The 28,000-nt window shown below is 39.6% G+C and overlaps 1 protein-coding gene across 4 annotated transcripts in view; it reads left to right on the forward strand.

Annotated features, from left to right (window-relative positions):
• Positions 1 to 28,000, forward strand: part of TNK2 (tyrosine kinase non receptor 2) — a 205,011-nt gene that overhangs the window by 30,922 nt on the left and 146,089 nt on the right. For 2 of the 4 annotated variants that reach the window (XM_063442836.1, XM_063442829.1), the window contains exon 3: positions 25,178 to 25,891. The exons of 1 other annotated variant lie outside the window; for it this stretch is intronic. Coding sequence is in view for 2 of the 3 variants with exons in the window: in XM_063442829.1 (XP_063298899.1) it covers positions 25,832 to 25,891 (60 nt within the window). In the remaining variant the exon portion in view is untranslated. Of the gene's footprint in view, positions 1 to 25,058; positions 25,892 to 28,000 lie in introns of those variants that run through there. One more of the 4 variants, XM_063442830.1, reaches the window with a different exon arrangement.

The raw sequence follows: 28,000 nt of genomic DNA on the forward strand, positions 1-28,000 counted from the left end.
AACTCTCCTCCTTTCTTGGTAACGAAAAAGAACCCTGCACCTGCAGGAGAAGAGGAGAAGAAGATTTACTCATGTGGCCTTTTTGTAGAGACTCTTTAATGTATTCTTCCATAACTCTACCTTCTGAGTCAATCAGGGTGTTACACGTACATCTTAAATTATCACATTGAGCAGCAACACTAAGGAGAAATCTACTTTGGGTAGTACCAGGGGACATATACATTACACCTCAGGCCGGTCCCCTAATGGTTCTTAGGTGCGCAGGCTTTCCAGACGTATGGGACAAGCATTTCTTATGTGTCCTTTCTTGCCAGAGTATTAGCAGAGGCCTTCTTTTTTCCTAAACTGCTTCTCTGCCTCTAACAGTCTCATAACCCCTAACTGCATAGGTTCCAGTTCAGATTGTACAGAAAGGGCCAGGGACAACAGGATTGGAGAAGCAGGGTGCCAGTGACATATTCATACGTCTGGTTCTATTTCTAGTTATCTCCCTGTTCCTAAGTTCCTATCAATATGCATCACATAAGTGATGTATTCATTTAACCTTCCTGGTAGTTCTTTGGCTGCTATTTCGTCAAGGATAGCTTCAGATAATCCCTCTGCAAATGCAGTAATTAATCAGTTATTAGTCCAGTCTACCTCAGAAGCCAGGGTGTGGAATTCTATGGCTTAATCAAAGACAGAACGGTTCCCTTGTTTAATATGCATTAGTGTAGTGGAAGCGTTGTTCTCCCTTCCCAATGGTTCAAATGTTAATTTGAATTCCGCAAGAAATTCTTCGTAATTATGGGCAATAGTTCTATCACTTTCCCACAATGGATTGGCCCAAGCTAAGGCTTTACCTTTCAGTTGGTTCATTAAGTACCCAATTTTAGCTCTATCCGAGTTGAAGGACCCAGGTGAGACTTTAAAATGGTACTCAATCTGCTTAAGGAATCCCCAACATTCTTGAGTATTTCCTTCAAAATGCGGGAGTGGAGATAGGGAGATAGTAGGTGCCTTATACTATAGTTGTAGGTACAGTAGGCGGGGTGTAACCGCCGGAGGAATTTCAGGCTGCAAATGAGCCATACGTATTAGGAGCGTATTGAAAGCCTGGGCAAATTGATCCATACGATTATCATTTTCCTCTAGCTTTCTCTTGCAAGCTGCTATGTGCTGACACAAATCTGCAGGATCTATGGCCATGTCGTAATGTCAGGATTATATTTGATCCAGCACGCAGAATAGTATCACACTTAGGACTAAGGATAATGTTTAACCAGATCTTAGAATGGCCGGACTTAACATACCGGAGAATAGTCGAAACACTTGCCGAGATCAGGGACACTGAACGTGACACAACGATGAGGAAAGCCAGAAGTCAAGAATACCAGAAATCATGGAAGTCAAAACAAAGCCAAAGTCAAATACCAGAAAAAACACAGTCAGGAACACACTCTCGGATAACCAGCTAGTGGAAACCACAACAGGGCACTAACCAAAAGGTAATTTGGGTTTAAATAACCCTCTTGAGGCTGTAATTGGTTGTCTCTGGCCTCTGACCCCAAAATGTGCGTGCACGTCTATGACGTGGCGTTGCACGCATGTTGGCTCCATCTTTGATGTGGGCGAAGGTTAGTTTCCTATTAAAACCGGAACTGCAGTGGCCGGCATCTCTAGGAACGTCGTATTCGCTGGGGACCGGAACGGAAGGAGGTTGGGCAGTGGTTTGCCGTGACCAAGGTAAGTATACAAAATCTCTGTCGGCGTGGCAGCTTAGTTTATGTGCGGCCACGCCGGCAGAAGAATGGGTACACTAGTGTATCATGCCTACTTTTCCATTATTGCACTTTATCAGTTCTAAGTTCTTTGGTGAAGAGACAGTCTCTCCTCTAGCGTTATTTTTATGTATTTTATTGGCACATATTTATTTGACATGATAAATTATTATAATTTGGTCTGAAGAAAATATTTTGTACATGCCCAAACTGAACATATCATTGAACATGACAATAAATATCACTTGTTGTGGTAAATGTAATTTCTCTTAAAAACAACAAAAAACAAGTACATTACCTGGCTAAAACAGAAGACTATGGATCTTCGCATTATCCAAGAAAATAAAAATGTGAGGGAGCAGCAAGCCAAGGCAATTTTTTCTCCTATTTTCAAAAAAAAACAACAATTTATATTGGGACATAATCCTAGTGATGTTATGTGCAGCTGCCTACAATATACAGTTCCACGCAAAGCACAAGTGATAAATGATAAACAATATGTGGATATTTAGTAGATATTACTGCTATGCTGTTTCTGTAGACAACCAGCCAGATGGGAAGGCCTGAAGGTTGAGTTGGATGTTGCATCTGGTTAAACAGTGGCTAATTGGGTTGACAGTCCTTCTGTAACACAAGCTAAGATCTGCTACTTGGATAGGCCTTAAAAAAGAGTTATTAACCCCTTAAAACCGGCGGTCGTACTATTACGCCCTATTCTAAGCGGCTCTAAACGCCGCAGGGCGTAATAGTACGCCCACCGTTTTTTTTTTACTTACCCGTCGCCGGCCATCCCACGCCGGCCATCGCGGTTGGGGGGACTCCTAGGGAGTCCCCCGCGGCAGATCCTCCCTCCTGCAGCCCCCCCGGCCATGTGAGAGTGAAGTCCTTGCGAGGACCTCACAATCACATGGCGGGGTTAGCTGCCTGCTGCATTGCCAGCAGGGGACTGCCTTTATTCACAGGTAGTCCCCCTGCTGTCTGGAAATAAAATAAAATTACCGTATATACTCGAGTATAAGCCGACCCGAATATAAGCCGAGGCCCCTAATTTTACCCAAAAAACCTGGGAAAACTTATTGACTCGAGTATAAGACTAGGGTGAGAAATGCAGCAGCTACTGGTAAATTTCTAAATAAAATTAGATCCTAAAAAAAATATATTAATTGAATATTTATTTACAGTGTGTGTATAATGAATGCAGTGTGTGTGTATGAATGCAGTGTGTGTGTATGAATGCAGTGTGTGTGTATGAATGCAGTGTGAGTGTATGAATGCAGTGTGAGTGTATGAGTGCAGTGTGTGTATGAGTGCAGTGTGTGTATGAGTGCAGCGTGTGTATGAGTGCAGCGTGTGTATGAGTGCAGCGTGTGTATGAGTGCAGCGTGTGTATGAGTGCAGCGTGTGTATGAATGCAGCGTGTGTATGAATGCAGCGTGTGTATGAGTGCAGCGTGTGTATGAGTGCAGCGTGTGTATGAGTGCAGCGTGTGTATGAGTGCAGTGTGTGTGTATGAATGCAGTGTGAGTGTATGAGTGCAGTGCGAGTGTATGAGTGCAGTGCGAGTGTATGAGTGCAGTGTGAGTGTATGAGTGCAGTGTGTGTGTGTATGAGTGCAGTGTGTGTGTATGAGTGTGAGTGTGTGAGTGTGTGAGAGTGTGAGAGTTGCAGAGCCTTGGTGGGGGGTGGGTGTTTTTTTTATTATTTAAATTTTTATTATTATTATTAATTATTATTTTTATTTATTTAATTATTATTATTATTGTATTATTTTTTATTATTTAATTATTATTATTTTATTATTATTCTTTTTTTTTTTTCGTCCCCCCTCCCTGCTTGATATATGGCAGGGAGGGGGGCTCCTTCCCTGGTGGTCCAGTGGCATTGGCAGTTCAGTGGGGGGAAGGGGGGGCTGGAAGAGCTGTAACTTACCTGTCCTGCAGCTCCTGTCAGCTCTCTCCTCCTCTGCGCCGTCCGTGCAGCTCCCTCTGTCAGCTCACAGTGTAAGTCTCGCGAGAGCCGCGGCTCTCGCGAGACTTACACTGTGAGCTGACCGAGGTGCTGAACGGACGGTGCGGAGGAGGAGAGAGCTGACAGGAGCTGCAGGACAGGTAAGTTACAGCTCTGCCAGCCCCCCTCTCCCCCAGTCTGTATTATGGCAATGCAAATTGCCATAATACATACTATTGACTCGAGTATAAGCCGAGTTGGGGTTTTTTAGCACAAAAAATGTGCAAAAAAACTCGGCTTATACTCGAGTATATACGGTAATCAGTGTAAAAAAATAAAATAATATACTTAGATCATATATATGTGATCTAAGTATATATATACACATATACACACACACACACACACATACACTGTCTAGGTGTATTTTACTATTAATTTATATATATATATATATAATTATATATATATATATATATATATATTAATATCAAATTACACGTAGACTAATACTGATTAAATATATATATATAATTATTGTTATATATATATTTATATATAATATAAAAAAAATTATATGTAAATACGTTAAAAAATAAAATTAAAAAAATAATTAGAATATATAGATGTGTGTTATTTCGTTCTAACTGTATTTTGATATTAATATATATATATTTATATCAAAATACACGTAGAACAAAATAATATATGTATCTATATACATAAATATATATGTATATATCACTATATATATACCTATATTTAAATAAAAATATGTAATTGTTTTTATATATATATATATATATATATATATATATATATATATATATATATATATATATATATATAGTATTCGAATCTCCCGCACTCAATTTGCCGGTCTTGTACTTGCCTCGGTGCTGCCTCAGCCGTGTTATATAAGCATAGAAAAAGAGTGCACTCAAGAGGGCTTCTTTAGAAAATAAATTTCATTTATTCACATACAAGTGATATTTTCAAAAAACGATCAAGTCGACGTTTTCAGTCCGTTTCAGTCCGTTTCAGTCCGTTTCAGTCCATGAAGGACTTTTATCAAGACCCCTTTATCAAGGTCTTGATAAAAGTCCTTCGTGGACTGAAACGTCGACTTGATCGTTTTTTGAAAATATCACTTGTATGTGAATAAATGAAATTTATTTTCTAAAGAAGCCCTCTTGAGTGCACTCTTTTTCTATGCTTATATATATATATATATACATATATTAATTCTACATATATATTTAGGTAATATTTTTACATAATTAGGTATCTTAATTAATTACAATTAGCGGTACCTGCCTGACAACCCATGCCAAAAGTATAGGGAATTTAATTTGCTAGCACTATATTTAACCCTATAACTTTTCAAGACACCATAAAACCTGTACATGGGGGGTACTGTTTTACTCGGGCTACTTCGCTGAACACAAATATTAGTGTTTCAAAACAGTAAAAGGTATTACAACGATGATATAGCCAGTAAAAGTGAAGTTTTTTGCATTTTTCACGCACAAACAGCACTTACACGGACGATATTATTGCTGTGATACTTTTTACTGTTTTAAAACACAAATATTTGTGTTCAGCAAAGTCTCCCGAGTACAACAGTACCCCTCATGTACAGGTTTTATGGTGTTTTCAAAAGTTACAGCGTCAAATATAAAGATTGTGTTTCATTTTTTTCACATTAAAATTCGCCAGATTGGTTACGTTGCATTTGAGACCGTATGGTAGCCCAGGAATGAGAATTACCCCCATGATGGCAGACCATTTGCAATATTAGACAACCCAAGGTATTGCAAATGGGGTATGTCCAGTCTTTTTTAGTAGCCACTTAGTCACAAACACTGGCCAAAATTAGCGTTCAAACGAGTTTTTTGCATTTTTAACACACTGACAAATATTAACGCTAACTTTGGCCAGTGTCTGTGACTAAGTGGCTACTAAAAAAGACTGGACATATCCCATTTGCAATACCTTGGGTTGTCTACTATTGCAAATGGTCTGCCATTATGGGGGTAATTCTCATTCTGTTTCTGCCAGGTTAGGCTTGTAAGAACTTTGGTACATTGTTACTGTTTTATTTTTGATGCCTGTATATTGTCACTCTGTATTTTTTGCTATATGCATATTTAACCAATTGTTGGTTCATTAAATATTTGCATTACTTTATTCATGGTTCTAGTGTGCATTCTCTTTTTGGTAAAATTTTTGTTTATTTTGTACCTGAGGGAGTACCTGTGAATAATAGCACCTAGTGAGATATTTTTTCTATGGTTATATATTCTCTCCATACAGTGTTATTGTATTGCTGATGTAAACTTGCAGCAAACGGGTGTTGATGTCCTCTACACCCTGTGTGTTTTACACTGCAGGATAGTAGCTCTCTGTTCTGGATAATATGGCATGTGTATCAATAAGTATTAGCATTATTCTAATTATAGAAGCCAAAGTTTAAAAATAAATATATATTTTAAAAGCAATCTTAGTAGGAATTATATGTAACTGGTTTTATGTGTAAACCATATTCTAGCAATAAGTAGAATGCTTTCACTTGTATAGTGACAAGCATGTAATAGAATTTAGCACTTTGTTTAGTCATGGGAATAAAGGTAGCTTATTCTAAACTCCTTTTCAAACCCACATATAATGTAAATTATCTTCCTGGATAGTAGATTTTCTCCCAAAAAAGGCAGGCTTTGAGTACAATTTCTCCTTTTTTTGGTTATTTGCCAAGTGTCCTCGGAGACTTGTGAGTAGGCGCCCGGATTGTAAGGAAACCTCTCAGCCGGGTAAACATTATAGAAAGCCCACAGTTTGTTTGAGGCATAGTGATGTCATGGCCTGACCATGAAAGGCCCCTTTAAGAGGTTCGTGACAGCACCATCACGTGTCCAGGAGCAAGGTCGTAGGTTTGGATAAGCTGCTGTCAGGTCAGACTTCAGGTTAGACGCTTGAGCTCAGCATCATGCTGGAGGTAAGGCACGTATAATCCTGCTCCAAATGTCTTTCTTGTCTCATCATTCATTAACCCCATCAGTGCTCATTTGCATACTTGTTTGTGACTAACCATTTATAAACAAAATGTCCTGGAGTAAGATGTGTTTTAAAGAAACAGTGTGATGCATTTGCAAAAGGAAAAAATATATTATATCAAGGTTGCTAAATTCAGATTAGAGAAAGGCAGAAACAGTATCGTTCTTTGACTTTAAAAAAAAAAATTAAAAAAAAATATAGCTTTAGGTCATACGAGATCCTCTTTGTGCTTTTTCTGGGAAAGAATTTTACAGTGCCTGCTCTTTTCTTAGAATTACTGAACCCTAATGTGATTGGATCATAGTACCACTTTGCAATCATGCATATTAATATCCTAAATATCACCCAACGGCAGAAAAAAAATGCTTTACAAATGATTGCAGGGTTGGAAAACATAAGCTTTTCTCACAAATAACTTTATTTCACTGTTTAAAAATAATCTTTTAAATATTATTTTGTGCCACAAAAGAGAATGTTCTTTGTTTTCTGTTACTAATTGTTATTTACATATTCAGGATACCATGATGTATAAAACAGACTCATTAAGGTCTCCTCTTAGTGATCCCCCATATGTGGGAATGTCATGATGCATTCTGCAGGGAAGCTCTATAGCAGTAACAGGCAAATCCGGATCTCTGTGCGTTAATGGACTACAACTCTCATACGACAGCTGCTGAATAACTTTATTTGTTCATTCTAACTCTACAGAATGCGTGCGTCCATATATTTCATTGTAGGACCTCATTAACCTCTTTACTAACAAGTTACTTTTGTTAAAAAAAAATAGCATAGCATTTCTTTGTATGATTGATGAAAAACATAGCTGGTTCATAATTGTAGGATAAAACAGCAGTTCTGTGTAAAAAGTGATGTTCAGGGATACCTAAACAAATATGTTTGTACATTTTCACAATTTTCTCTTTCATTTGCTTGTTTATCATTTATGGGCTGGGAGAAATAAAATATTTTTAGATAGTGTTTGGTGTTGTTTAGAATGTGTTTCTTCAGTCAGGGTAGCATAAAAGCTGATTTATTTTGACACATGAAGTAGATGTGAAAAGATGAATACGTATAGTTAAATGAACTATTTATCGATATTTGTCAGGAACTTCACGAGAATGCTTCTGAAAAACCATGTTTCCTTGTGGCCATAATACATACCTGCATGCAGCAATATCAGTAGCACCAATCATCTGTGATATGCAAGGCTATGCAAAAAGGAAGCTTTATGAATGCTGTTGGGAGGGAATAGGTTAATGTTTTTAATGATTCATGCATGTTGATTGCCTTAGTACATCTCAGAGGGAGACTTCTTTATGGGGAAAAGGAACTGATGAAAGAGATCGGTATTGGTGTAAAATGCAAGTACTCATGAACTTATCCAGGGTGCCCAGAGCTTTTGGTGACTCAGTTATAGGTTTATTAACCTAATGGCGATAACAGACATTCCTGGTGAATGAACACGACATTCCATATAATTTATTGCAATTATCAAATATTCTTGGCCAGAGTGCTTGAACTAAGCTAGTAATAATATAGTAATTGTACCTAGATTCCATTATAAGGATATATGTGGCAGCTGTTTTGCTATGTTCTCCATAGATGTCAATGGGAAAACGGCAGTTCAGTTACCAGAGTAACGTTTATCTCTTATAACCAGAATCAGGTGGAGTCATACTGTTGGTTTTATGGCCTTGGAAATGAAAAGTAGAGGGTTTAAGTGTCACCACACTGGTGGTGAGCATGGGATAATGGGCAAATGCGTTAAATCAGATGCTTTGGACTAAGAGAGAATAATAAGGTATTACAATGTGAAATGTGAAGGAATGCCTTTGCGACAAGAGTTTGTAAAAGAAACAAAACAATTAAAGCATTAGCCTATTGCCCTGTGTTTCATGGCTGGGCAGTGTGTGGCTCCTTGGAAAGCTCTAGGAAGAATGGGCTACTCCTATCACATGTTGCTTCATAATGACAAATATGGAAACTAACTCACTTTCAAAGGGAAGTTTCACTTATCTGGAAATTATCCCACTGAATAAAACAATGAAAGATTGTAATTTGTGTTAACCATTTTTTCATGTCATGCTCTGTTTTTCTTTACATTTATATTTTAGGTAAGTACATCACAAAGTAGGTCCATATAGTATTCTATATAGCCTCTGTAACAGACTCCCCTTTTCAAGTGAGTTTGCCACGAGTTCTTGGAGGGGACTACTTGCCAGGCTTTTGCCCTGTGACTATGGCCCCTTTAATTTATTGTGATTGATAGACCCTATTTGTGGCTACTGGGACTTTAAACAATGGTTCTTCGAACTCCCGAACAGTCGAACTGGCCGCCATTCGACATTCGAACACGTGGTGGCGACCATCTTGTTCACATGGACCAAAAGAGCGAATAGACTTCAGGGGGACTTAGCCGCGAATGCCCTGGAACTATTTTCGGCATGAAAACCTTGCGGTTCCCAGTCGTCCTCCAGCGGCACTTAGCCGCGATTCTATTGAACTGTTTTGGGCATGAAATCCTGGGTTCGCCTGGGCAAAAATATGACTTCCATAACATTTCTGAACCTCTGATTTGATCTGGGTGATTTTTGGATATGTTGTGAATATGCCTTTTTTTTCTTTTTAATATTACTAGTTGTCTAATTTTGTGAATATAGACAATGCTAAAATTATTTTGAAAAATTAATGCGCAAATAAGGGGAAAACAGAAATAAAGTGACGGAAAGAGATTATTTTGGTGCACTAGAGAAAAAGTAGAAAAAAAATCACCAATGTATAAGGATGGAGTAACCGTTTTTTACATAAGAAAATGGCACTCTTGATACAAATGTGAAAACTAACACCTTTTATATATAACCTCATTGGTTAATTTCTCTATCCTGAATTCCATTAGTAAATGATAGAACATTTAACAGTGACTGGCAAAGATGGAGACAGCCTAGTTGCTGGATAAAGATGTATGAATGTCTAAGTTTTATTTTTCACACCTCGTAGATACATGTTTGTTTGTTGTAGCAGATAAGTGAACCTAAAGGGACACTATAGTCACCAGAACAACTATAGCTTAATGTAGTTGTTCTGGTGAGCATAGTCAGTCCCTGCAGCCTTTTTATGTAAACACATGTTGACATTGCTCCGTAGGGACACCTCCAATGGCAGTCACTCAGACGGCCACTAGAGGTGCTTCTGTGCAGCACTGACATTCAGCGTCTTCACGCTCTGTATGGAAGCATTCTCCATAGAGATGGAACTTTCTCCATAGAGATGCACTGATTTAGACACCTCTATGAGGAGATGCTAATTGGCCAGCGTGTCTTTTTGCTCTGTCGCTGCCCTACCTCCTTGGCTGAGATCATCAGAATTGACGATGAATACATTGAATTGGCTGAGATTGTCAATTCTGATGATCTCAGCCAAGCAGGCAGATCGAGGGCGGGACCAGCACCAGCAGACCCGCACGGTGCTAGAATAAAGGTAGGTTTTTATCTTAATTAAGGGGGTTAGAAGGTAGGAGGCAACCAAAATAGTGTTCTTAACACTGTGGAGTCAGGAATACATGTTTGTATTCCAGATCGTATAGTGTTCCTTTAAAATGAAAAAATCCTGTGAAGTGACAATTGGTTTTTTTTCAGGGGAAAACTGTTTTATCCCAGTTACTCCTGGAAGACGTGTTTATATATTTTGGTACCTTAAAGAGTAACTGACTGGCAGACACTCCAAACAGCTTGAAGGTACACTTAGAAGGGACGCTTGGCGTTGTTAACACCACGTAGTAGTGGACACAGGGGTTTTTAATACCGTCTCTAGGCTTAGGAAAAACTAGAGCAACCACATGGCTCTATATAAGTCACAGGGAAGGGCAAGGGTGTCAAAATAATTGTGGATGATTAACAGGAAAGCCTGTAAATGAACACCCACTTGTAGAATCAGAGAAGAAAAGAAAACTGTTGCTCTACTGGAACAAGACACCGGGACAAGTAGAACATACATAACTGTGAAACATGCTGTGGTGGACTGCCTGGCACCTCGACTGGGTACCCGATCATGCTTCTTAGCTGTCGCCGAGTACCCAAAGCACTCCACCAGACACCATAACCACCGTAGCCCCTTACCCACTGTAACTTGGCTGGGGTCTCACTATCCCTTCTCACCCTGGATCCAAACTCCAGGATCCAGCTCCCAGTGAGAAGACCTTTCCTCCAAGAGAGTATAGCAGTATGCTCTTAAAAGAGCAAGGGATTATAGCAATTCCCCCCAAACATGAGACAAGGCTCTATGCTGGGAAGTCATCTGGTTTAATGGGAGCCACACACGGCCTTTTTTTTTTTTTTTGTAAATCTTTCTTTTATTAAGGCATGCGAGATGGGTACAGAATAAAGAACGGGAAATGTACGGGTGGTAAACAATATAGGGTTATTACAGCGTTAACAGTGATTGACATTTCCGATATATTAGTGTCTCATTTTTGTTTTTAGGTTGTTCAACGAAAACATGTTATAAACAGGCTTATATTCCCTCACATGTCACAGATTTAAAGAATAGGGTGGTAAGATGAGGGGCACAAGTGTGCGTGCGGGTTTGCGTAGGTAAGCTTAATTTGTAGGTTATAGACATGTTGAGGCTTCTCACACGTTATAATAGTTACAAGTTGCCAGACAAGCTGAATAGGACATGCATACGTTCAAGTTGGATATGTGTGATTAGTTTGCACATTATAAATAGGCTTAATCTTTTTAACATGTCACGAGAGTTATGAGATGTAAATGCATAACAAATAATAAGGTGAGATGTATAATCTATGCATCAAATTAAAGACATGCTAATAGGTAAGATCACGTTAGGCTAGCTAGTGACAGCAACTCTTCAACATAGACACCCATATACCATGCATTAAGTAGGGAGACATAAGTGGTAGCAGGTTTCTTTATATTAACCCTCTCATAACCAGTGAGGAATGGCATATTCTGGCTGACCAGAGCGTGAGTTGGAGAGAGTCCTTGCAGGGAGACGTAGAGAGAAAAGGTACCATGAGTCCGCAGAACAGTCCCCTTTGGCCCAGGCCGGGTCCTGGCTTGTAGGTTTGCGGTAACAGCCCGCTGATGTGCGTGCGGTGTGTGTCCGTCGCTGGGCTGCAGTGGTTTGCTGCATGACAGGCGATGGAGAGGGTGTCTCTTTAGGCCCAGGGTGGTCAGGAGGTCTGTATTGACTTGCCGTAAGCTCGGTTGCCACTGGGGTCTGGAGTTTCTGCGCCCCGAGTCCACTGGCGTTCGCTGTGGGCGGGTGATGCAACGCCGTGGTGGTCTTCGGCCTGAGGCCTGTGTGGGTGCTCTTGCCTTTAGTCATTGGGCCCATCATCAGGTCCGTGGGCCCAGGGTTCCGCCGGCTCCCAAGCTTCTCCCTGGGTGTATGGCAGGCTGTGGGGGGGGGGGGGGGGGGTTTCGATCCCTGTGACACACTGCCTTTTATGTAACTCCTCATGCAAGGGGTTTCCTTAATCACATTCCAGGGGCAAACCCCACTGGACCTGAGAGGAGACTAGTTACAAGCAAACATTCCATGGTTGTGCGCCTGTTCGGTTCCCAAACAGAATAGGGAAAGTGCCCGAACCAAGTCTTTTATAAGTCCTTTCGCATGGCCCATAGTCCTGGGGCAGGAGGCTGGCAAGCAGGCTCCTCCAGAAACCCGTGGCAAGGTTATGGTCGCCATAGGATCCTGAGATGACATCATTCTCCCATAACACGTGGGTCTCTCTTGTGTAGCTTTTATTTTACATAATAAAGGCTGCCAGGGCATCATGGGACATGCAGATGATGTAAATGCTAACTTTAGAGCTGTACATATGTGATTTCTCTTGTCATGGTCTATGAGAAATTGAGGCTGCATGACCATAGCAACATACACATCATGCAGTCCTAGATAGGATCTGGCTTTTTACTGGAACACACAATAAGAGACTGGGAGAACATAACAGTTGCAGTTAATAATTTTCCTTCTTCCTGCCATATGCAAAGATTGGTTAAGAGGCTTCTGAGTGGTAGCCACAAGTTCTCCCTGATTCTTATTTATAATTCACTGTGATGATGCTGTTCCTGTAAATTATTTTGAAATAAAATAACATGATATAGTGTGGGTTTGTAATGGAATGGGGTGGATAGTTTATTAAAGAGTGGGTAGGTAAATGTTATTTCAGTTTGACCATATTAGAAGCTCAAAACATATACTGATGTAAAAAACTTTTTTAATGGCTTCATTTGCATATGCTTTATAAACTGTTTGCTGGGACAACCAAGCAAATGCTTTTTTTACCTCTTAAGGATGGAGGTAAAAAAAAATAAATATTTCTTTCACCATTATTTAAGGGGTTCTCCCATACATGTTATATATTGTTTTTTAAATGTATATGTAACACTACATAAAAGAAACACGTTAGCCACCAGATCAACTACAGCTTAATGTAGTTGTTCTGATGTCTACAGCATGTCCCTGCAGGCTTTTTATTGGAAAGTCAGACACCATGAGAGGTGCTTTCTGGGTCAGTGCTGCACAGTGTGCATTTAGCTAAACACGTCCCATAGGGATGTATTGATTCAATGTATTCCTATGAGGAGATGCTTATTTGCACAGCTTGGTGTTTTGCTGTATATGCTATAAGAAAGCATTGGATTGACTGAGATCGTCAAGGTAAGTAAAATGCTTTTTCAAACAAAAGCAACAGGGGACGATCAACTAAAGAGTGATTTTGCCACTATAGAGTCAGGAATACATGTTTGTGCTCCTGACACTATAGTGTTGCTATAAGTGTGAATAAAATATAAACAATGGAAAAAGGAAAAAAAGAAAAGAAAAAGTCAAACTCCGCCCCTGTCCTCCTCGTTGTAACTCTGTAATGTAAAACATTGTCATTCTGTTTACATTGCAGTGTTTAAATACCTCTTACTCCTGTCATACTGACACCGACTAGATGTACTTCTGCAGAAATAGCCGAGCTAAACTTGGCTATTTCTATCAGATGGTCTCATGCATTTTCGTATGGGAAAACATTGGATCGCTGAGATTATTGACGGCAGTGAGGAGTTGGACGTCAGCAAGGAGAAGGGCACTAAGAGAAAAGGTAAGTAAAATGTTTTCACAAAGAACCTAAACCGTTAACAGGTAGGAATACAACTGACACTATAGTGCTGGTGTAGGCTGGTGTGACTGTTTAGTTGGCTGGCCCTGCTCCTTTAAAAAGTGAATTTGCTTACCTTTTATCTCACAGTCTCCTTGTGGCTGGTTCCGCCTCCATGACTGAGTTAATCAATATTTTGATTTCAGCCAATCCTATTCCATTCCATATGTGACAAATCTCCTGTATTCCAACTGGGTACGTCTGCCCAGTCCACTTCCTAGTTGCCACAGGAGATTCTGAAGCACTTCAGCCCCAGTTGCCGAAGCTTGACTGTGGACTTTACAAAACGTTCCTACCCAATAGGCTGCAGCTCCCTTATTCCAGGGAGGTATTGTCCCATCTGCCACTTCAGTTCCTCTCCCAAGCTGGTACTAACACATCTGATAGTTTATGAAGGCAGTTCTTGCTCTCAGGGATAGCTCTTGTGCACTTGGCTATGTCACTGGGATCCCTGAACAAATCCACACAGGATACAAAGTTCCAAAAGGAACTGACATACAATACTTTATTTTTGAACTAGGACTAGCATTTGGGGACTAGTTCTTAAACATGCGGTGACAACACTCAAATATTAACAACATACTTATGGTGAAGAAGAAGCAACATAATAATTGCTCAAATATATAACATAAATACAAACTTTCCAAACTATGTGAAAACAGATATATATATAGATGGAACTTGTCATTTTTGCACTTTCCTAATTTGCATATTGCAGTTATACAAATCAATGCATTTTCCGGTTTACATCAACAGAGGGGAATGGAGAGCGTGATCACTGCCTTCACTACTGTCTGAGACCAGCAATTGTGGCTATCACTCCAAACATCTGAGGTTAACATGCGCCATGTATTGACAAAGTGGTACAGTATGGGCCCCCACATTTTATAGGGAAGTAAAGAACTCACCATAAGGCCGTCAGCCATAAGAGGATCCTCTGGCTCCTCGAGACTGCCAAGATCTGCCCCGAACCGGGAAGTAGGTTTAAGGCGACTTGGTCTCAGCAACGTTGTATTTAGAGTGTAGTTGGAGCAGAGCCTCTTTAGCCCTGGCATGAACCCCAGGAGGAACTGCCGGGAAGACAGCCTCAATGTTTGCCGGCCCTGCCAAAAGCCTTCTGTGAGAACACTCTTTTCATATTGGATTGAGCCTTGTCTAATGCCGTGAAGGTATTGACATAGGGGGGCCCAGTTCTTTAACAAAGTTATCTCTGAAGAGAAGGCTTTTTGCCTGTGGCCCAGGCTCAGAAATAGTTAGATTAACTTTGGTTCAATATTGATTAAGATCGCCTTACGCCTCTCATTGACAATCATGCAAACAGAGTGTTGGATCCAGCGTCTGATGGCAAGCTGATCCACTGAGGTTCCCTCAGCCAAGGCTGTTTCAACCATGTCCAGAACTTTGACCTGGCAGTGGCGCAAGGGACAATTCAGGTCTTTCTTGACCTTCCACCCAGATTTGCCCAGGAATTGAGCAACCTTGAGGGTCCATGTCAGAATTGATGCAACCCATGTCTGGGACTGTTGGGTGTGAGCATTCTGCCAGGAATTTATTCCTCGCAGTCTTAGCCAGGAGCTTCCTGATCCGTGCCGTGGATGCTGAAGGATTTTCGAACAGCATTTCCACTTGTGAGTCATATGGTCATACCCTCCTTAGGAAGAACCCTTGGCACGGTAGAAAGACTGTGGTCAGGAGAAGATTTCTCTGAATCAAAAGAGTTAACCACATTAGATTCGATAGACTCAGAATCAGAAGAATCAATTTGGGCTTTTGCCCTCTTTTCAGTTCCTCACCGCTCTTTTCTGTAGTGTAACCACATAATCAGTCGTAACAAGATGCACCCTGTCTCTATCTAGTGTTTTGGAGGTGTGTTTGACCACATGATAGGCCTTCTTAGTGGACCTATGGCCACTGGAAACCAAAGGTTTATTCTCAGAGAGATTAGGGGAGTAAACACCAGTAGTATGTTGGCTATCCATGATGGTGTGCATAATGGAGTGAGACAGGTTGTCTGACATCACTCCCATGGCAGTGTATTTTGCCTGTGTGACCGACTTGACCATAGTCGCATCAAGGAGTGAGTGAAATTCTTCCGAATTGATCTGCTCTTGTAACATTTCATCCTCCCCAGAGTGGGTAGAGGTCCTAGGGGGTACAGTGAGCATATGGTGCCTTTTGGCACTAACAGAGGTACCAGCAGCATGAAACTCCAAATCCTCAGGGGTTTGCATGACCACAAGAAAGCATAAACCAGGGCAAATAAGAGAAGAGAATATATAAATATATATGAACACAAGCTGAATGTCGCAAAACACTGGGCAGGCACCAGCAAAGTCATAAAAAAACACAATCACTACTGGCACAGTGTATGTGAAAATTCTGGCACAGTTAGAAAAAGAAAAAAAACTGGCCCAGTATAAGAGCTGTGAACAGCTAATATAATGTATATTTGCAGCTAATATATATGGGGACAGAGCAATGATACATCAAGAGCTAGCTAACCAAGTGTTCTCTCAGGAATGGCTCCTCGGGAGCACTGGCAAGCGTTGCGAGCCATTGAAAAGTGCGGCAGAAGGATGTTGTGATGCGCATGCGCAAACGTCACAAGACGCTAGCCAGATAAAAGTAAACAAATAAAAGAAACAAAATAACAAATACAATAAAATCAAGACGTATAGACCACAAATATTTGACAGAGAAACTGTCAATGTACTCCGCTAAGGAGGCAGCAGAAAAGGAAGCGGAATTAAATAGTTTTTTTTTTAAACCATTGCATTTGAACGTGCTACTTGTTAAAGATTTACATGCACATTGGCAAGCAATAGGCTGTAACAATTTAAATGGACACAGATATACTAGTCTGTGTATGTGTATATGTGTGTATATGTATAGATATAGATAGAGAGAGAGAACATGATGACGTGCATGCACGCTGTCTAATTTCCCATCGGAAACAATATAATCATATTTGTGTACGCTAAATGCAGCAATCAGCTGCATTATCTTATTCATTAAAATAAATTAATAATTGAATGAGACTGGCTCACGCAAATCCAGTGCCAACGTCTATTTCCTTACATGAACTGGTCTGCTTAATACAGACTTTGGCATCCACTTGGAAGAGAGACCAGGAAGATTATACTAGCCTGAGTACAATATTTTAACAAGAAGTCGGATGCATTTGGAAAATAGATTCTCTACTTAAAAAAACAATGCAAGTGCTAAGATGAAACCATAAAAATAGTGATTCATGCTAACAGATGAATGCAAATATTAATGCAACGGACATTTGTTCATGCTCTAGTGATTGTATAATGTTTTAATAATATTTTCAGATGACTAAGCCATTACAATAAATCTGCCCTGAAACTTGGTCATATTTTTTTAATACTGATTTTAACCTGAAAAGGGTAAATGACTTTTCAAGTCAAACTCAGTTCTTAAATGCACAATGCTTAACAAGCATTTATTTCCATGTTAGTGTATTCAGACCTGAAAATCCATTATTTTCAAAATGAAGGTAGAGGAACTAAAATTTGCTTAAGGACACAACTTCTTGAATAAAAGGGAATCATGACGGAATATTTCCGTCATGTGTCCTTAAGGGGTTAATAAAGGGTGATCCTTTATTTTTATATTTTTTATTTATATATATACCCAAATAGGTTATGGGGGGGAAAAATGGTGATTGAAAACCCCTTCCACCTGAAGTCTGTGGATAGTTAATACAATGTGTTAAACAAAAATCTGCACACCAGTCAAGCCATAAGACTTGCTTTTCCCACAGAAATCACAAATCTGCAGTGATGTTACTACCGCAAAGGATTCTGGTCGGGCATATGCAAATTAGTTTAACATTGAATCACATTTTTGCCTCATTCCATTTTAAACATGGATTCCTTTGAGTCTGTGTTTGCTGCATACAACAGCTTTGAAACACAACTTAGGAAAAGATGCAAAGCCAGTAAACCACTCATGGACAGCTGTTTCATTGTTTATGTGAATCATCAACATGAGGTTGCTTACTGGTTTGGTGGATGGGGGCCCTAAATAACAATAAGGGGGAGGACCTATTGTCCTTCCCCCGGGCCACACTGCTGAGCAGCAGGTGGCGGCCCTAACTAACAATAAAGGTGGGGACCTATTTTCCCTCTCCTCCGGCCCCCACCCCTATTTGGCAGGTGGGGGCCCTAAATCAATATGGGGGGGCTATTGTCTCCCCCCCCGCCCTCACCCATGAGCGACGGGTGGGGGCCCTAAAAGAAAATGTTAACTGCCCCAGGTGACTTGGGGTCTTTTTTGAGGCAGAAAAAAGAAGATTTTAGAAAATAGTTGACATCAAATGGTAAGTTATTTTTAATTTACAGGGATTTAGTTTTATTATTACCCCCTCACTATTGTTAGGGTAAAGGGGGTAGGTAGGGGTTTATTATTATTACTTTTTTAGTGGGGGGGTGACCTGGGGCTTGGGACCCCTAGTCACCTTGGGGGGGGTTAACATTTTCATTTAGGGCCCCCACCCGCCGCTCATGGGTAGGGGCTGGGGGGAGGACAATAGGCACAAATAGGATCGGAGTTTCATTCATTCAAATGAAATTCTTATCTAAACAAAGTCCCGAATGACATCCTAACACAATTTGAGAAACTGTTCTCATTCTGTTAGGACGAAATTCGGTAGTTTTGCCGGCGTTCTGTTTAAGTGACAGGATGTTCGGGAATACACACAGGAAGCATCGCGAGATCACGGATCAAAGGTGAGAATTGTGGTAAAATTGCTTTGATGACCGGAAATGAAGCACACTTTGCTCCTCCGCTGGTCATAGCTGGTCAGGCGTAGGAAACCTCCATAAGACAAAGTAGTCACTACATTGTCTTATGTTTTAAAGAAAACTAGAGCAGACAGGAAGAAATGAAGAACATATCCTGACAAAGGGAGAGAAGAGGAATCGATTAAAGAAAGGTAAGTTTGGCATGACAGTGCCGCTTTAAGCAAGGTTTTTAAGATGACACGGAATGTCATCATTTCTTAATTATGGGATCTGTGTGAAACCACAATGGTGTTTGCCAGTGGGGAAGTGTTTTCTGAGAAGTCAGCATTACACCTATTATAACAGTAGAACTAATAGGATCATCATTCATAAACCCAGGTAATTTCATGTGATGTATCCTCTGGAGCATGTCTCAGCCAAAGTGCCATTAAATAATACTTGAGCACTTTTAAAGGTTACAACAAGAATGAACACATCAGAACGAGAAATTCTTTGCTGCTTGTCTTTCATTCCCTCTGGATTTATATCCAGACACTGCTGATATAAAAGTCTGTCGTATAAAATGCATGTGACAGTTATTCACAGTTTAAGCAGTTAAAAGAACACTCTGGGCACCTAAACAACTTTATCAAAAGGATATCCCAGGCCCTGGATTCTCGAACGATTTAATATCTTTGTTCCAGCGCTGAATCTCTCTCTGCGTCTCTGTCCTTGACCCCCCCCCCCCCCTTCATAAAACTGGCTTGAAAAAGGTACTGGTTTGAAAAAGGGCCTTCCGGTTTCCCAATTTTGAGAAAACAGAATGACAAATAAGTAGGGAGATTCAGCGTTGGAACACAGACTTTGGGGTTAACCCCCTCGAGAGTGGTTTAACCATTCAAGGTGAGCCAGTGCCCGTTACCATAACAACTTCATTTCGATAACTTATTGTGGTGCCTAAACTATTCCTTTAAGTTAATATGTCAGAGTTTTGCAAAAAAAACAAACAGTATCTGTTTAAAAGTTTTTTGTATTTTTATTAAAATCGAAATCATTGTTTTTTACTTAAAAGTACTTGCAAATTAATTTAACATTCACAGTGCAGTACCTGCTGATGTACACCTGTGTATGACTCTATGAAACAAAGCCAGAGCCCACATTTGGTTGACATTTCCCAGCAGACACCGGAGTACAAATGAGCATGCCGAGAGCATTATAGGAAAATTATGTTGCACTGGACATAGAAGTGTTGCAGAGCTCAGTGTGTTTATCTACAATCCCTAGTACTTACTTAATGAAGGATTTAAAGGGACACTCCAGGCACCCAGACCACTTTTGCCCATTGGAGTGGTCTGGGTGCCAACTCCCACTACTCTTAACCCTGCAAGTTTAATTATTGCAGTTTTTTATAAACTGCAATAATTACCTTGCAGGGTTAACTCCACCTCTAGTGGCTGTCTACTAGACAGCCACTAGGGGGCACTTCCTGCATCATAGCACAGAAAACCTGTGCTAGAGCGTCGCTGGACGTCCTCACGCTGTGTGAGGACCTCCAGCGTCGCTCAATTCCCCATAGGAAAGCATTGAAAAGCATTTTAAATGCTTTCCTATGGGGAGCTCTAATGCGCATGCGCGGCATTGCTGCGCATGCGCATTAGGTCTCCCCGGCCGGTGGGCGGCATCAGTCTCGCCCACCGGCCGACATAATACAGATGAGGAGCGGCGGCGGAGGAAGAAGCAGCGACGTGGGACATGTCGCTGCCTCTGGTAAGTTACTGAAGGGGTTTTCACTCCTTCAGCAACCGGGGATTTGGGGGTGAGAGGGAAAGGGGGGATTGTTTTCCTGGCACTGGAGTTTCCCTTTAATAGTATTTAATACTATTTAAATAGTATTTACTGTAGTGAGGGAATGATTAACAGTGACTTGCAGAGAAGTGACAGTTCTATTTTAATGCGTGCTGGAAAAAATTCAAACAAGTCAAATTATGTGAGCAATTGATGAAGAGAAATATGCACAATTACATTTAATTTGTCTGCATAATTGATAGAACTTGTGTCTTTCTCAATAAAAAAAAATTGATGCATGCTCAGCATTATGAATTCTAGTTTGAACATCATTTCTCACTGTGTCACTGTCATGTGTGATGGTGCCACTCATTTGCAGGTTCCACTGATGCACAAAATTATAATAAATGTAGTGCAATATATTTTATGTGTAGAAAAAGCAAGCCTAGGAGGCTCAAACCCCAATCTTACCACCAGAGTGAAACTGATAGAGTCCCAAAGTCCAGATAATATAGCGATAAAGGCCTCCTCCTCAAGCTAAAATTCCAATAAACTGGCGATCGAAAAAGTATGTGAGCTCGGAATGCATTAGACTGGCTTGTCCCTCCCTCCATGTTGTATTTGTTCTCGTTTTTATATAATAAACAACATTTTAGTTTTTCACTTTTTGGTAATATCTCCAGTTTGGATTGTTTTTGCAGGCATTTTCATTTGGGTATTCAAACGACAGTTTATTTATTTTTAAATTTAGCTATAGTCCACTGCAAATTCTATATCAGGGGTGGCTAAATGTCATGTCTATAAGAGCCTTGTGTTCAAATTTAGACATATTCATGAGCTGGATTTAAATTTACTGGAGTATTCAACAAAACCAAATATCTGAATTATAACTTCTATAAATATGATTAATTAATTATACAAAAAAAAATAAAAAAACAGAAATCAAGAGAACAAAATGAATAGGTGAGAACAAAATCTATAGAAAAGTATTTATATATTTTTTTTCTCTATTGTTTTCCACTATTATACAAATAACAGAAATCAAGAGAACAAAATTAACAGGTGAGAAAAAAATCTATAAAAATATTTTTTTTTGTCAATCTTTTTTTTATTGAGAAATAGTCACTATGCCTCAATAAAAGAAAAATTGAATTTTTTTTATTGATTTTGTTCTCACTTATTAATTTTGTTTTCTTGATTTCTGTTTTCTTGTATCATAGTGAAAAGCAATACAGAAAAATGATTTATAACAAAAGTACACGTGTCACTAATGCAGTACTTTGAGTACTGCTGTATACTCCTGCATAGGCAGCTTCATTTCTTTATAATAAACAGGTTAGGCAAACATGTCTAAACATGATACAAAACAATATTTAATTGTGTCTTATTCCCCCAGCATCTCCACTCACCTGTCTCATTTCCCCAGCCTTCCCATGTGTCTCATTCCCCCAAACTCCATGTGTTTTTATTCCCCCGAACCCTCCTTTATCTCTTTCCCCAAGCCCCCCTCATGTGTCTAATTTCCTCCCCCGCCTGTGCCAGCTTACCTCCTATGCATAGTGTGGCTGAGCAGTGGACCGGGGTAGAGAAGCTTGTTTCCCTCCACCCGATCTCACAGGTAGCAGTTCGGTGCCATCAGTGCACACTCCTTTTCAGACCGGATAGAGGGAAACAAGCTGAAAAAATTTAATTAAATGCAGAATTACACATATGGAATGCAATAAAGGCTGCTCTTTTCTGCCATTTAACATAATAATAATAATAATAATAATAAAGAACAAAATAAATAAAAAAAAATGTATTTTCCTCATTTGAGTGCTCTGGCTGTGCCGGGAATGCAACTGAATTATGATGCAATTTCCTAAGGCTACTTACAAATGACATTTGCCTCTTTGAGCAAGCTGAAAACCTGCCAGAGAGAAATTTAGAAGTAGCATAAGGGAATTGTATTTATTAGACAGACTAAGCAACTTACAAGAGAAATTCTACACCTGCCCATGGCAGACGTAAGGCTGGCATATCTCTAACTTGTAGTGCTGCTTTTTACCAGCCAGCCACTACTTGCCAAAATATCTATTACGACTTTTATCATCTGCTAATTTCACCAGCAGCCAATACTAAAAATAATGTAGAAAGGGGGTATGGATTGTCGTAGTGCAGGTCTATCATATCTATTGTCATCACTATTTTGACGTTTTCATTCCAGGAAAATTAATACAGTGGACTGAACTTTTAGGCTACTTTCTGATACCATGACCCAGATTTCATGGATCTTTTAAAAGAAATACAAGTATAAATATATTTTTTATCTTTAATATGCATTTTAAAAGAAAACAGAGCATCACATGAAAAAAAGAAGAAAACTATTTAGCACAAGTTATAGGTGATTTTCAATGTTTTATTCAATAGTTTAATGCAGTGCTCGACAAATCCCAGGCACCAGGTCACCATGGCAACTAGAAATGTCACCCTGGCGCCGGGGATTTGTTAGTCCTTTAGCGAAGTTGGCCGCTCGGGTTAGCATTGGAGCCATGGGTGAATGTGTGTCTGTTTAGCAACCTGCATCCCGTGTCCCCCCCACCCCCATTGCACTGGAAAGGTGTTTCTATTTTTTTCCCATGGCATGCTGGTTTCAGTGTGGATGGTCCACTTCCATAGCTTAGATCATCAATCTTGATGATCTTAGCTAAGCTAATGCGTTCCCATAGGAAAGCGGCGGAAGGACATTGCGCATGCGCGGCACAACACCATGTTGCACCAGTCATAGAGATGCATTGAATCAATGTGTCCCTGTGGGGGATGTTCATTGCATCCATGCAGAGCCTGGAGACGCTGAACGTAGGAAGCACCTCTAGTGACTGTCTGAGTGATTGTCACTAGAGGTGTTACTAGGCAGTAATTATAAACACTGAATTTACAATAAAAAGCCTGACAGGACAGGCTTTAGACACCAGGACAACTTCATTAAGCTGCAGTTGGTCTGGCGACTATAATTGCATTGTTCTTATTAAAAATGAAACTTTGCTAGTTTAAAAAAAACACTGGCTCATAAATTTTTTTTAGCTGGCTCCTAGATTCCCAAAAAATAGTCAAGCCATGGTTTAATGAAGTGGTTTCTAAACCAGTTAATATGGCCCTGCAACAGCTCAGATTTTGTCAGCATCTCTATGGGAATAGAAAAAGAAAATACATAAATCCTTGACCATTGCTGAACCATGAGGACTTTTTTAGGAACCATTAGTGCAGGGGTAGGCAACCTTCGGCACGCCAGATGTTGTGGACTACATCCCCCATAATGTTTTTACACCTATAGTGCTGGCAAAGCATCATGGGAGGTGTAGTCCAAAACATCTGGAGTGCCGAAGGTTGCCTATGCCTGCATTAGTGTAAAGGTTACCAAGAGTAACAGTTATGCTCTAAGTTCTATTTTAATGTGTATATATTTTTTTGTATGTATTAATCACATGATCTGTCGTTACTGCAAAAAGCTACATAAACCCACGTATTACAAATGAAGATATGTAATATCCTCCTCTACTTCCCCCATATCACATTCCAAAAGCTATTCCTAAAAGTAATTTTTTTTTTAAATTTACAAAATTGATCACTGAGATATTCGTCATGTAAGCTACCTCTTTACATTCTATTCTTCTGTTTCTTTTACTTTTTAAAATATCTGTTAATATACACAGTGACAATTGTTAGGATAACGGAAACCCTTCAAGTAAATATTTAAATAAAAAAATAAAAGGGTTAGAAGATCATGTAATTTATTTTACATCATATTGCCATTAGACGCCATATATTGGTTGTTTGTCTGTTTCGTGTATCAAGCGGTAAATCAAGCTCATAGTGTTTTCATTTTCTTTTATGAATGTGCCTAAGGGGGCATGGGGCTGGCAAGGTTAATATTATATTGTCTGGCAATAGCTGTTTCTGAAACTCTTTTTTTAAATTCACACTAGTTGCAAGTATGCAAATGATTACAACATTTCTGCAGCTGTTTCTATTTTCCTTTTTTTAAATTAAATTATTTTACTTTTTTTTTATATCAGCATTTACTGAAAACTGGCAACTTTTTACTCATTCAGGCTCTGTGCTACAACTCATCAAGGTTATACAAAATGTGACTTATTCTTCACAGGTGCAAGCTACCATGATTTTTGGACTCTGGTCCATGGAATGTCATGCTAAGTTATACACTGTAGCACTTCTAATTTAGCCTCTCTTATCCAGGTGCTTGCTCTTATGCCTCTTCCTTCTTATCTCAGTATGCATTCATTCTTATCCTTTACACAGGTGTTAATCTTTCTTTCAGGCTGAAGGTTAGGAGACACCATGAAACATGCACAGCATCTCTCTGTCTACTGTGCTTTCCTTATTATTATCACAGAGATGCTCTGATGTGGGTGGGGGTGGTGCTTACCCAGCAGATGTGGTCTGGGTGATTGCCGCTGGGTTGGGAGGCTCAGCTCAACCTTCACTAATCTGCAGTGAGAGGTGGAGACAGAGAGGAGCTGCTGGCACTGACACAGAAAGGGAGGGTGTATTGTGTACCCAGCAGTGGGGGGGGGGGGGGGGTGGCGTGAAGCTGCAGTGCAGAACTGCGACAGCCTTTTGCATGGCCAGTCCTATCTCCCATACAAATGGATGTTCTGGGAAGGTTTTATAAAGCAGCCTACTAATGCCTGCACCCTGTCTTACATTTTCAGGCAGAAGTGAACAGCAGAAGGAAAACGGGAACATAAGCAGAATTTTATTATCTATGGACAATGTATTGTGCTACAGTTACATTTGTTCTTTTGGATAATGCTGTATCTGCCATGATGCTCTCCGCAACAACACAGAGTTTGGTTTTTGCATTTAGTTCCTGACCGGACGCCGTGAGAGTTGGCGCAACCTACAATTATTCAGTTTTTTTAAATTTTTTTATTATGACACATCAGCTGCTAATTAGGAAACAAATAAGGACTATGGTGCTTGTCAGACAACATTCCGGTTTCTGGTAGCTTTTTTAATTAGCCATTATTTTTATTTATTTTTTTGTTTGCCCTTTTAATACATCCAGAAAACCACTGCAGGTGCAGACATCTACTTGGACTATTTCTATGAGGCATAGACCAAATGCCATTTAATGCTGTGATTTGTAATGTTCTCTTTACTGACTTCTGAGGAGAGGAAAATACAGGAACACATATACTTTAAAATTAAGTTTTTCTGAACCCCCGCAAAGCAAAAAGTTTGTCATGTAAACAGTCATCTGCTCGTTACTATTATATATCCAAATGTATATTTTGTCTACGATCGATTCTGTCTTATTGACACCCTGATGCCAGGCTCCTTTCACCCTGGCATTACTAGAGGTAATGGGGGAAAAATCGGAGTACCAGAGGCTCCCAAGCATGGATGGCAAAGAGGAAGAAGAGGTAATACTTCTCTTAAACTGTTTACAGTGACTCACATTTAAACGATTGTTATTGTTTGTATATTTGCGGTGCTGTTGTTTAACTTATACTCTGTGCATGTTATGTATTATATGTTAGATAATATATCTCTCATTTTGAGCCATAGCCGTCTTCTCCTAATAGTCACGTCAAGAGTAATTTATCACGACAAGACATCTGGACATTTTGTTAATTGCATTTATAATCTTAGTAACATCTGGGAGGGTATTTAGTGGAATAAACAGGATTTGCTAGGCTGCCATAGAAACTAAAGCTGCGGATGTTGTTGTTTTGAATGTATATAGCATTGTTTTTTTTTTGCATGTTATTTTTCCATTGTGCATCTCTAAAAAAATAAATAAAAAAAGCGGTGCAGCTTTTATTTAGCACTTTTTTTTTTTTTTTTTTACTTTAATACTGTTATTCTTCTTCTTCTATGCTTGTTAAGCAATGACATTAGAATTCCTCCCTAGTTGCCCAGTGGTTTCTATAGTAACTCTTAAGTTGCCACTTACTGGTTGGTTGATCAAATGCAATACTAGCCAATTACAGAACAGTTTGAATTATAGCCACATGATGGTGGTGAATTGTAATTTTTAACCCTAGGATGTTAGAAGAGCTAGCTCACATAACAATAACTATATATTGAAACATATGCAAAGAGGAGATTTGTGAATTAAAATAAAAGTATTTCTCACATTCTTAGCTGATTTGGAGTGAAAATGGAGAAGGCCGGGAGGAGAGGGGGGTATGGATTACTATACATTTCCTCCAAAAATGGTGGAATGTTGATATGCTGCTAATACATATTTATTTAACTTACATTTCCTTGCTTTAGATTTTCTATATTTTATACTATAGCTTCAATAGCTTTACTTTTTCACATTTCATTTATAGTGCCATGTGTAAAATGTATTCATATTCTGATAAAGGGAACGTCTCTTTCAATTTACTGTGTTCGTATTTTTAATACTTATTTTTCAAAATTACTTTTCATGTTTCAAGATCCTTAAGAACCAAACCTAAATCATTATTGTGTGGTTTATTTACTAAATTCGCAAATCAGAGTGAATTGTAAACAAAAGTGCAAGAACAGGAAGAGCCAAGCTATGACTATAGTTGAGTTAGAGAATATTAACAAATGAGATATTTTAGTCTACATTTTTCAATTAGATTTTCAGTTCACTGTAATTTTTTTTTTTTTTTTAGGTAACAAATTGATTTTTAAAGATGTATGGGCAAATTGAGTGTTCATTCTATAATACCGTATAAGCTATGTCAAAAGTGAGCTTGTTTGTTCTCAGATATAAAAAGCAGCCATGGCACTGTAAAGGCAACATAGTAGCAAGTAAACTATTCAATAACATTTTTCAATAGGCATCATGGTCATATAATGATAACACCAACACATTAATACAAAGTCAGTACTAAAGTGAAAAAAAATTACAGTATTTTTATATAAATTTTTTTTCCTTAATATGGTGGCAGTACACAGATGGGTTGTACTTCCATATGCTGGGACAAGTAGCCTGTAAGATATTAAATTGATTAAACATTCTCCTCCCACTCTCCCCTTAAAGGAGCACTATAGTGCCAGGAAAACAAACTCGTTTTCCTGGCACTGTAGGGTTATTAGTTCCCCCCTCCCTCAGGGCCCCCCTCCCGCTGGGCTGAAGGGGTTAAAACCCCTTCAGCCACTTACGTTAATCCAGCGCTGGGCTCCTTCGGCGCTGGTGACCTCTCCTCCCCCTGCCAACGTTAGCTCCGCCAATTACTCAATGCTTTCCTATGGACGTCAGCGTGTCCTCAATGCGATTTTCATATTGAGAATCGTGGAAGCGGCCTCTAGTGGCTGTCAGGGAGACAGCCACTAGATGCTGGATTAACCCTCAATGTAAACATAGCAGTTTTTCTGAAACTATGTTTACAGTTGCAGGGTTAAAACTAGGGGGACCTGGCATCCAGACCACTTCATTGAGCTGAAGTGGTCTGGGTGCCTATAGTGGTCCTTTAACCCCTTAAGGACCAAACTTCTGGAATAAAAGGGAATCATGACATGTCACACATGTCATGTGTCCTTAAGGGGTTAAA

The sequence above is a fragment of the Pelobates fuscus genome, chromosome 2 (assembly GCF_036172605.1).
Source record: "Pelobates fuscus isolate aPelFus1 chromosome 2, aPelFus1.pri, whole genome shotgun sequence".
Taxonomy (NCBI): domain Eukaryota; kingdom Metazoa; phylum Chordata; class Amphibia; order Anura; family Pelobatidae; genus Pelobates; species Pelobates fuscus.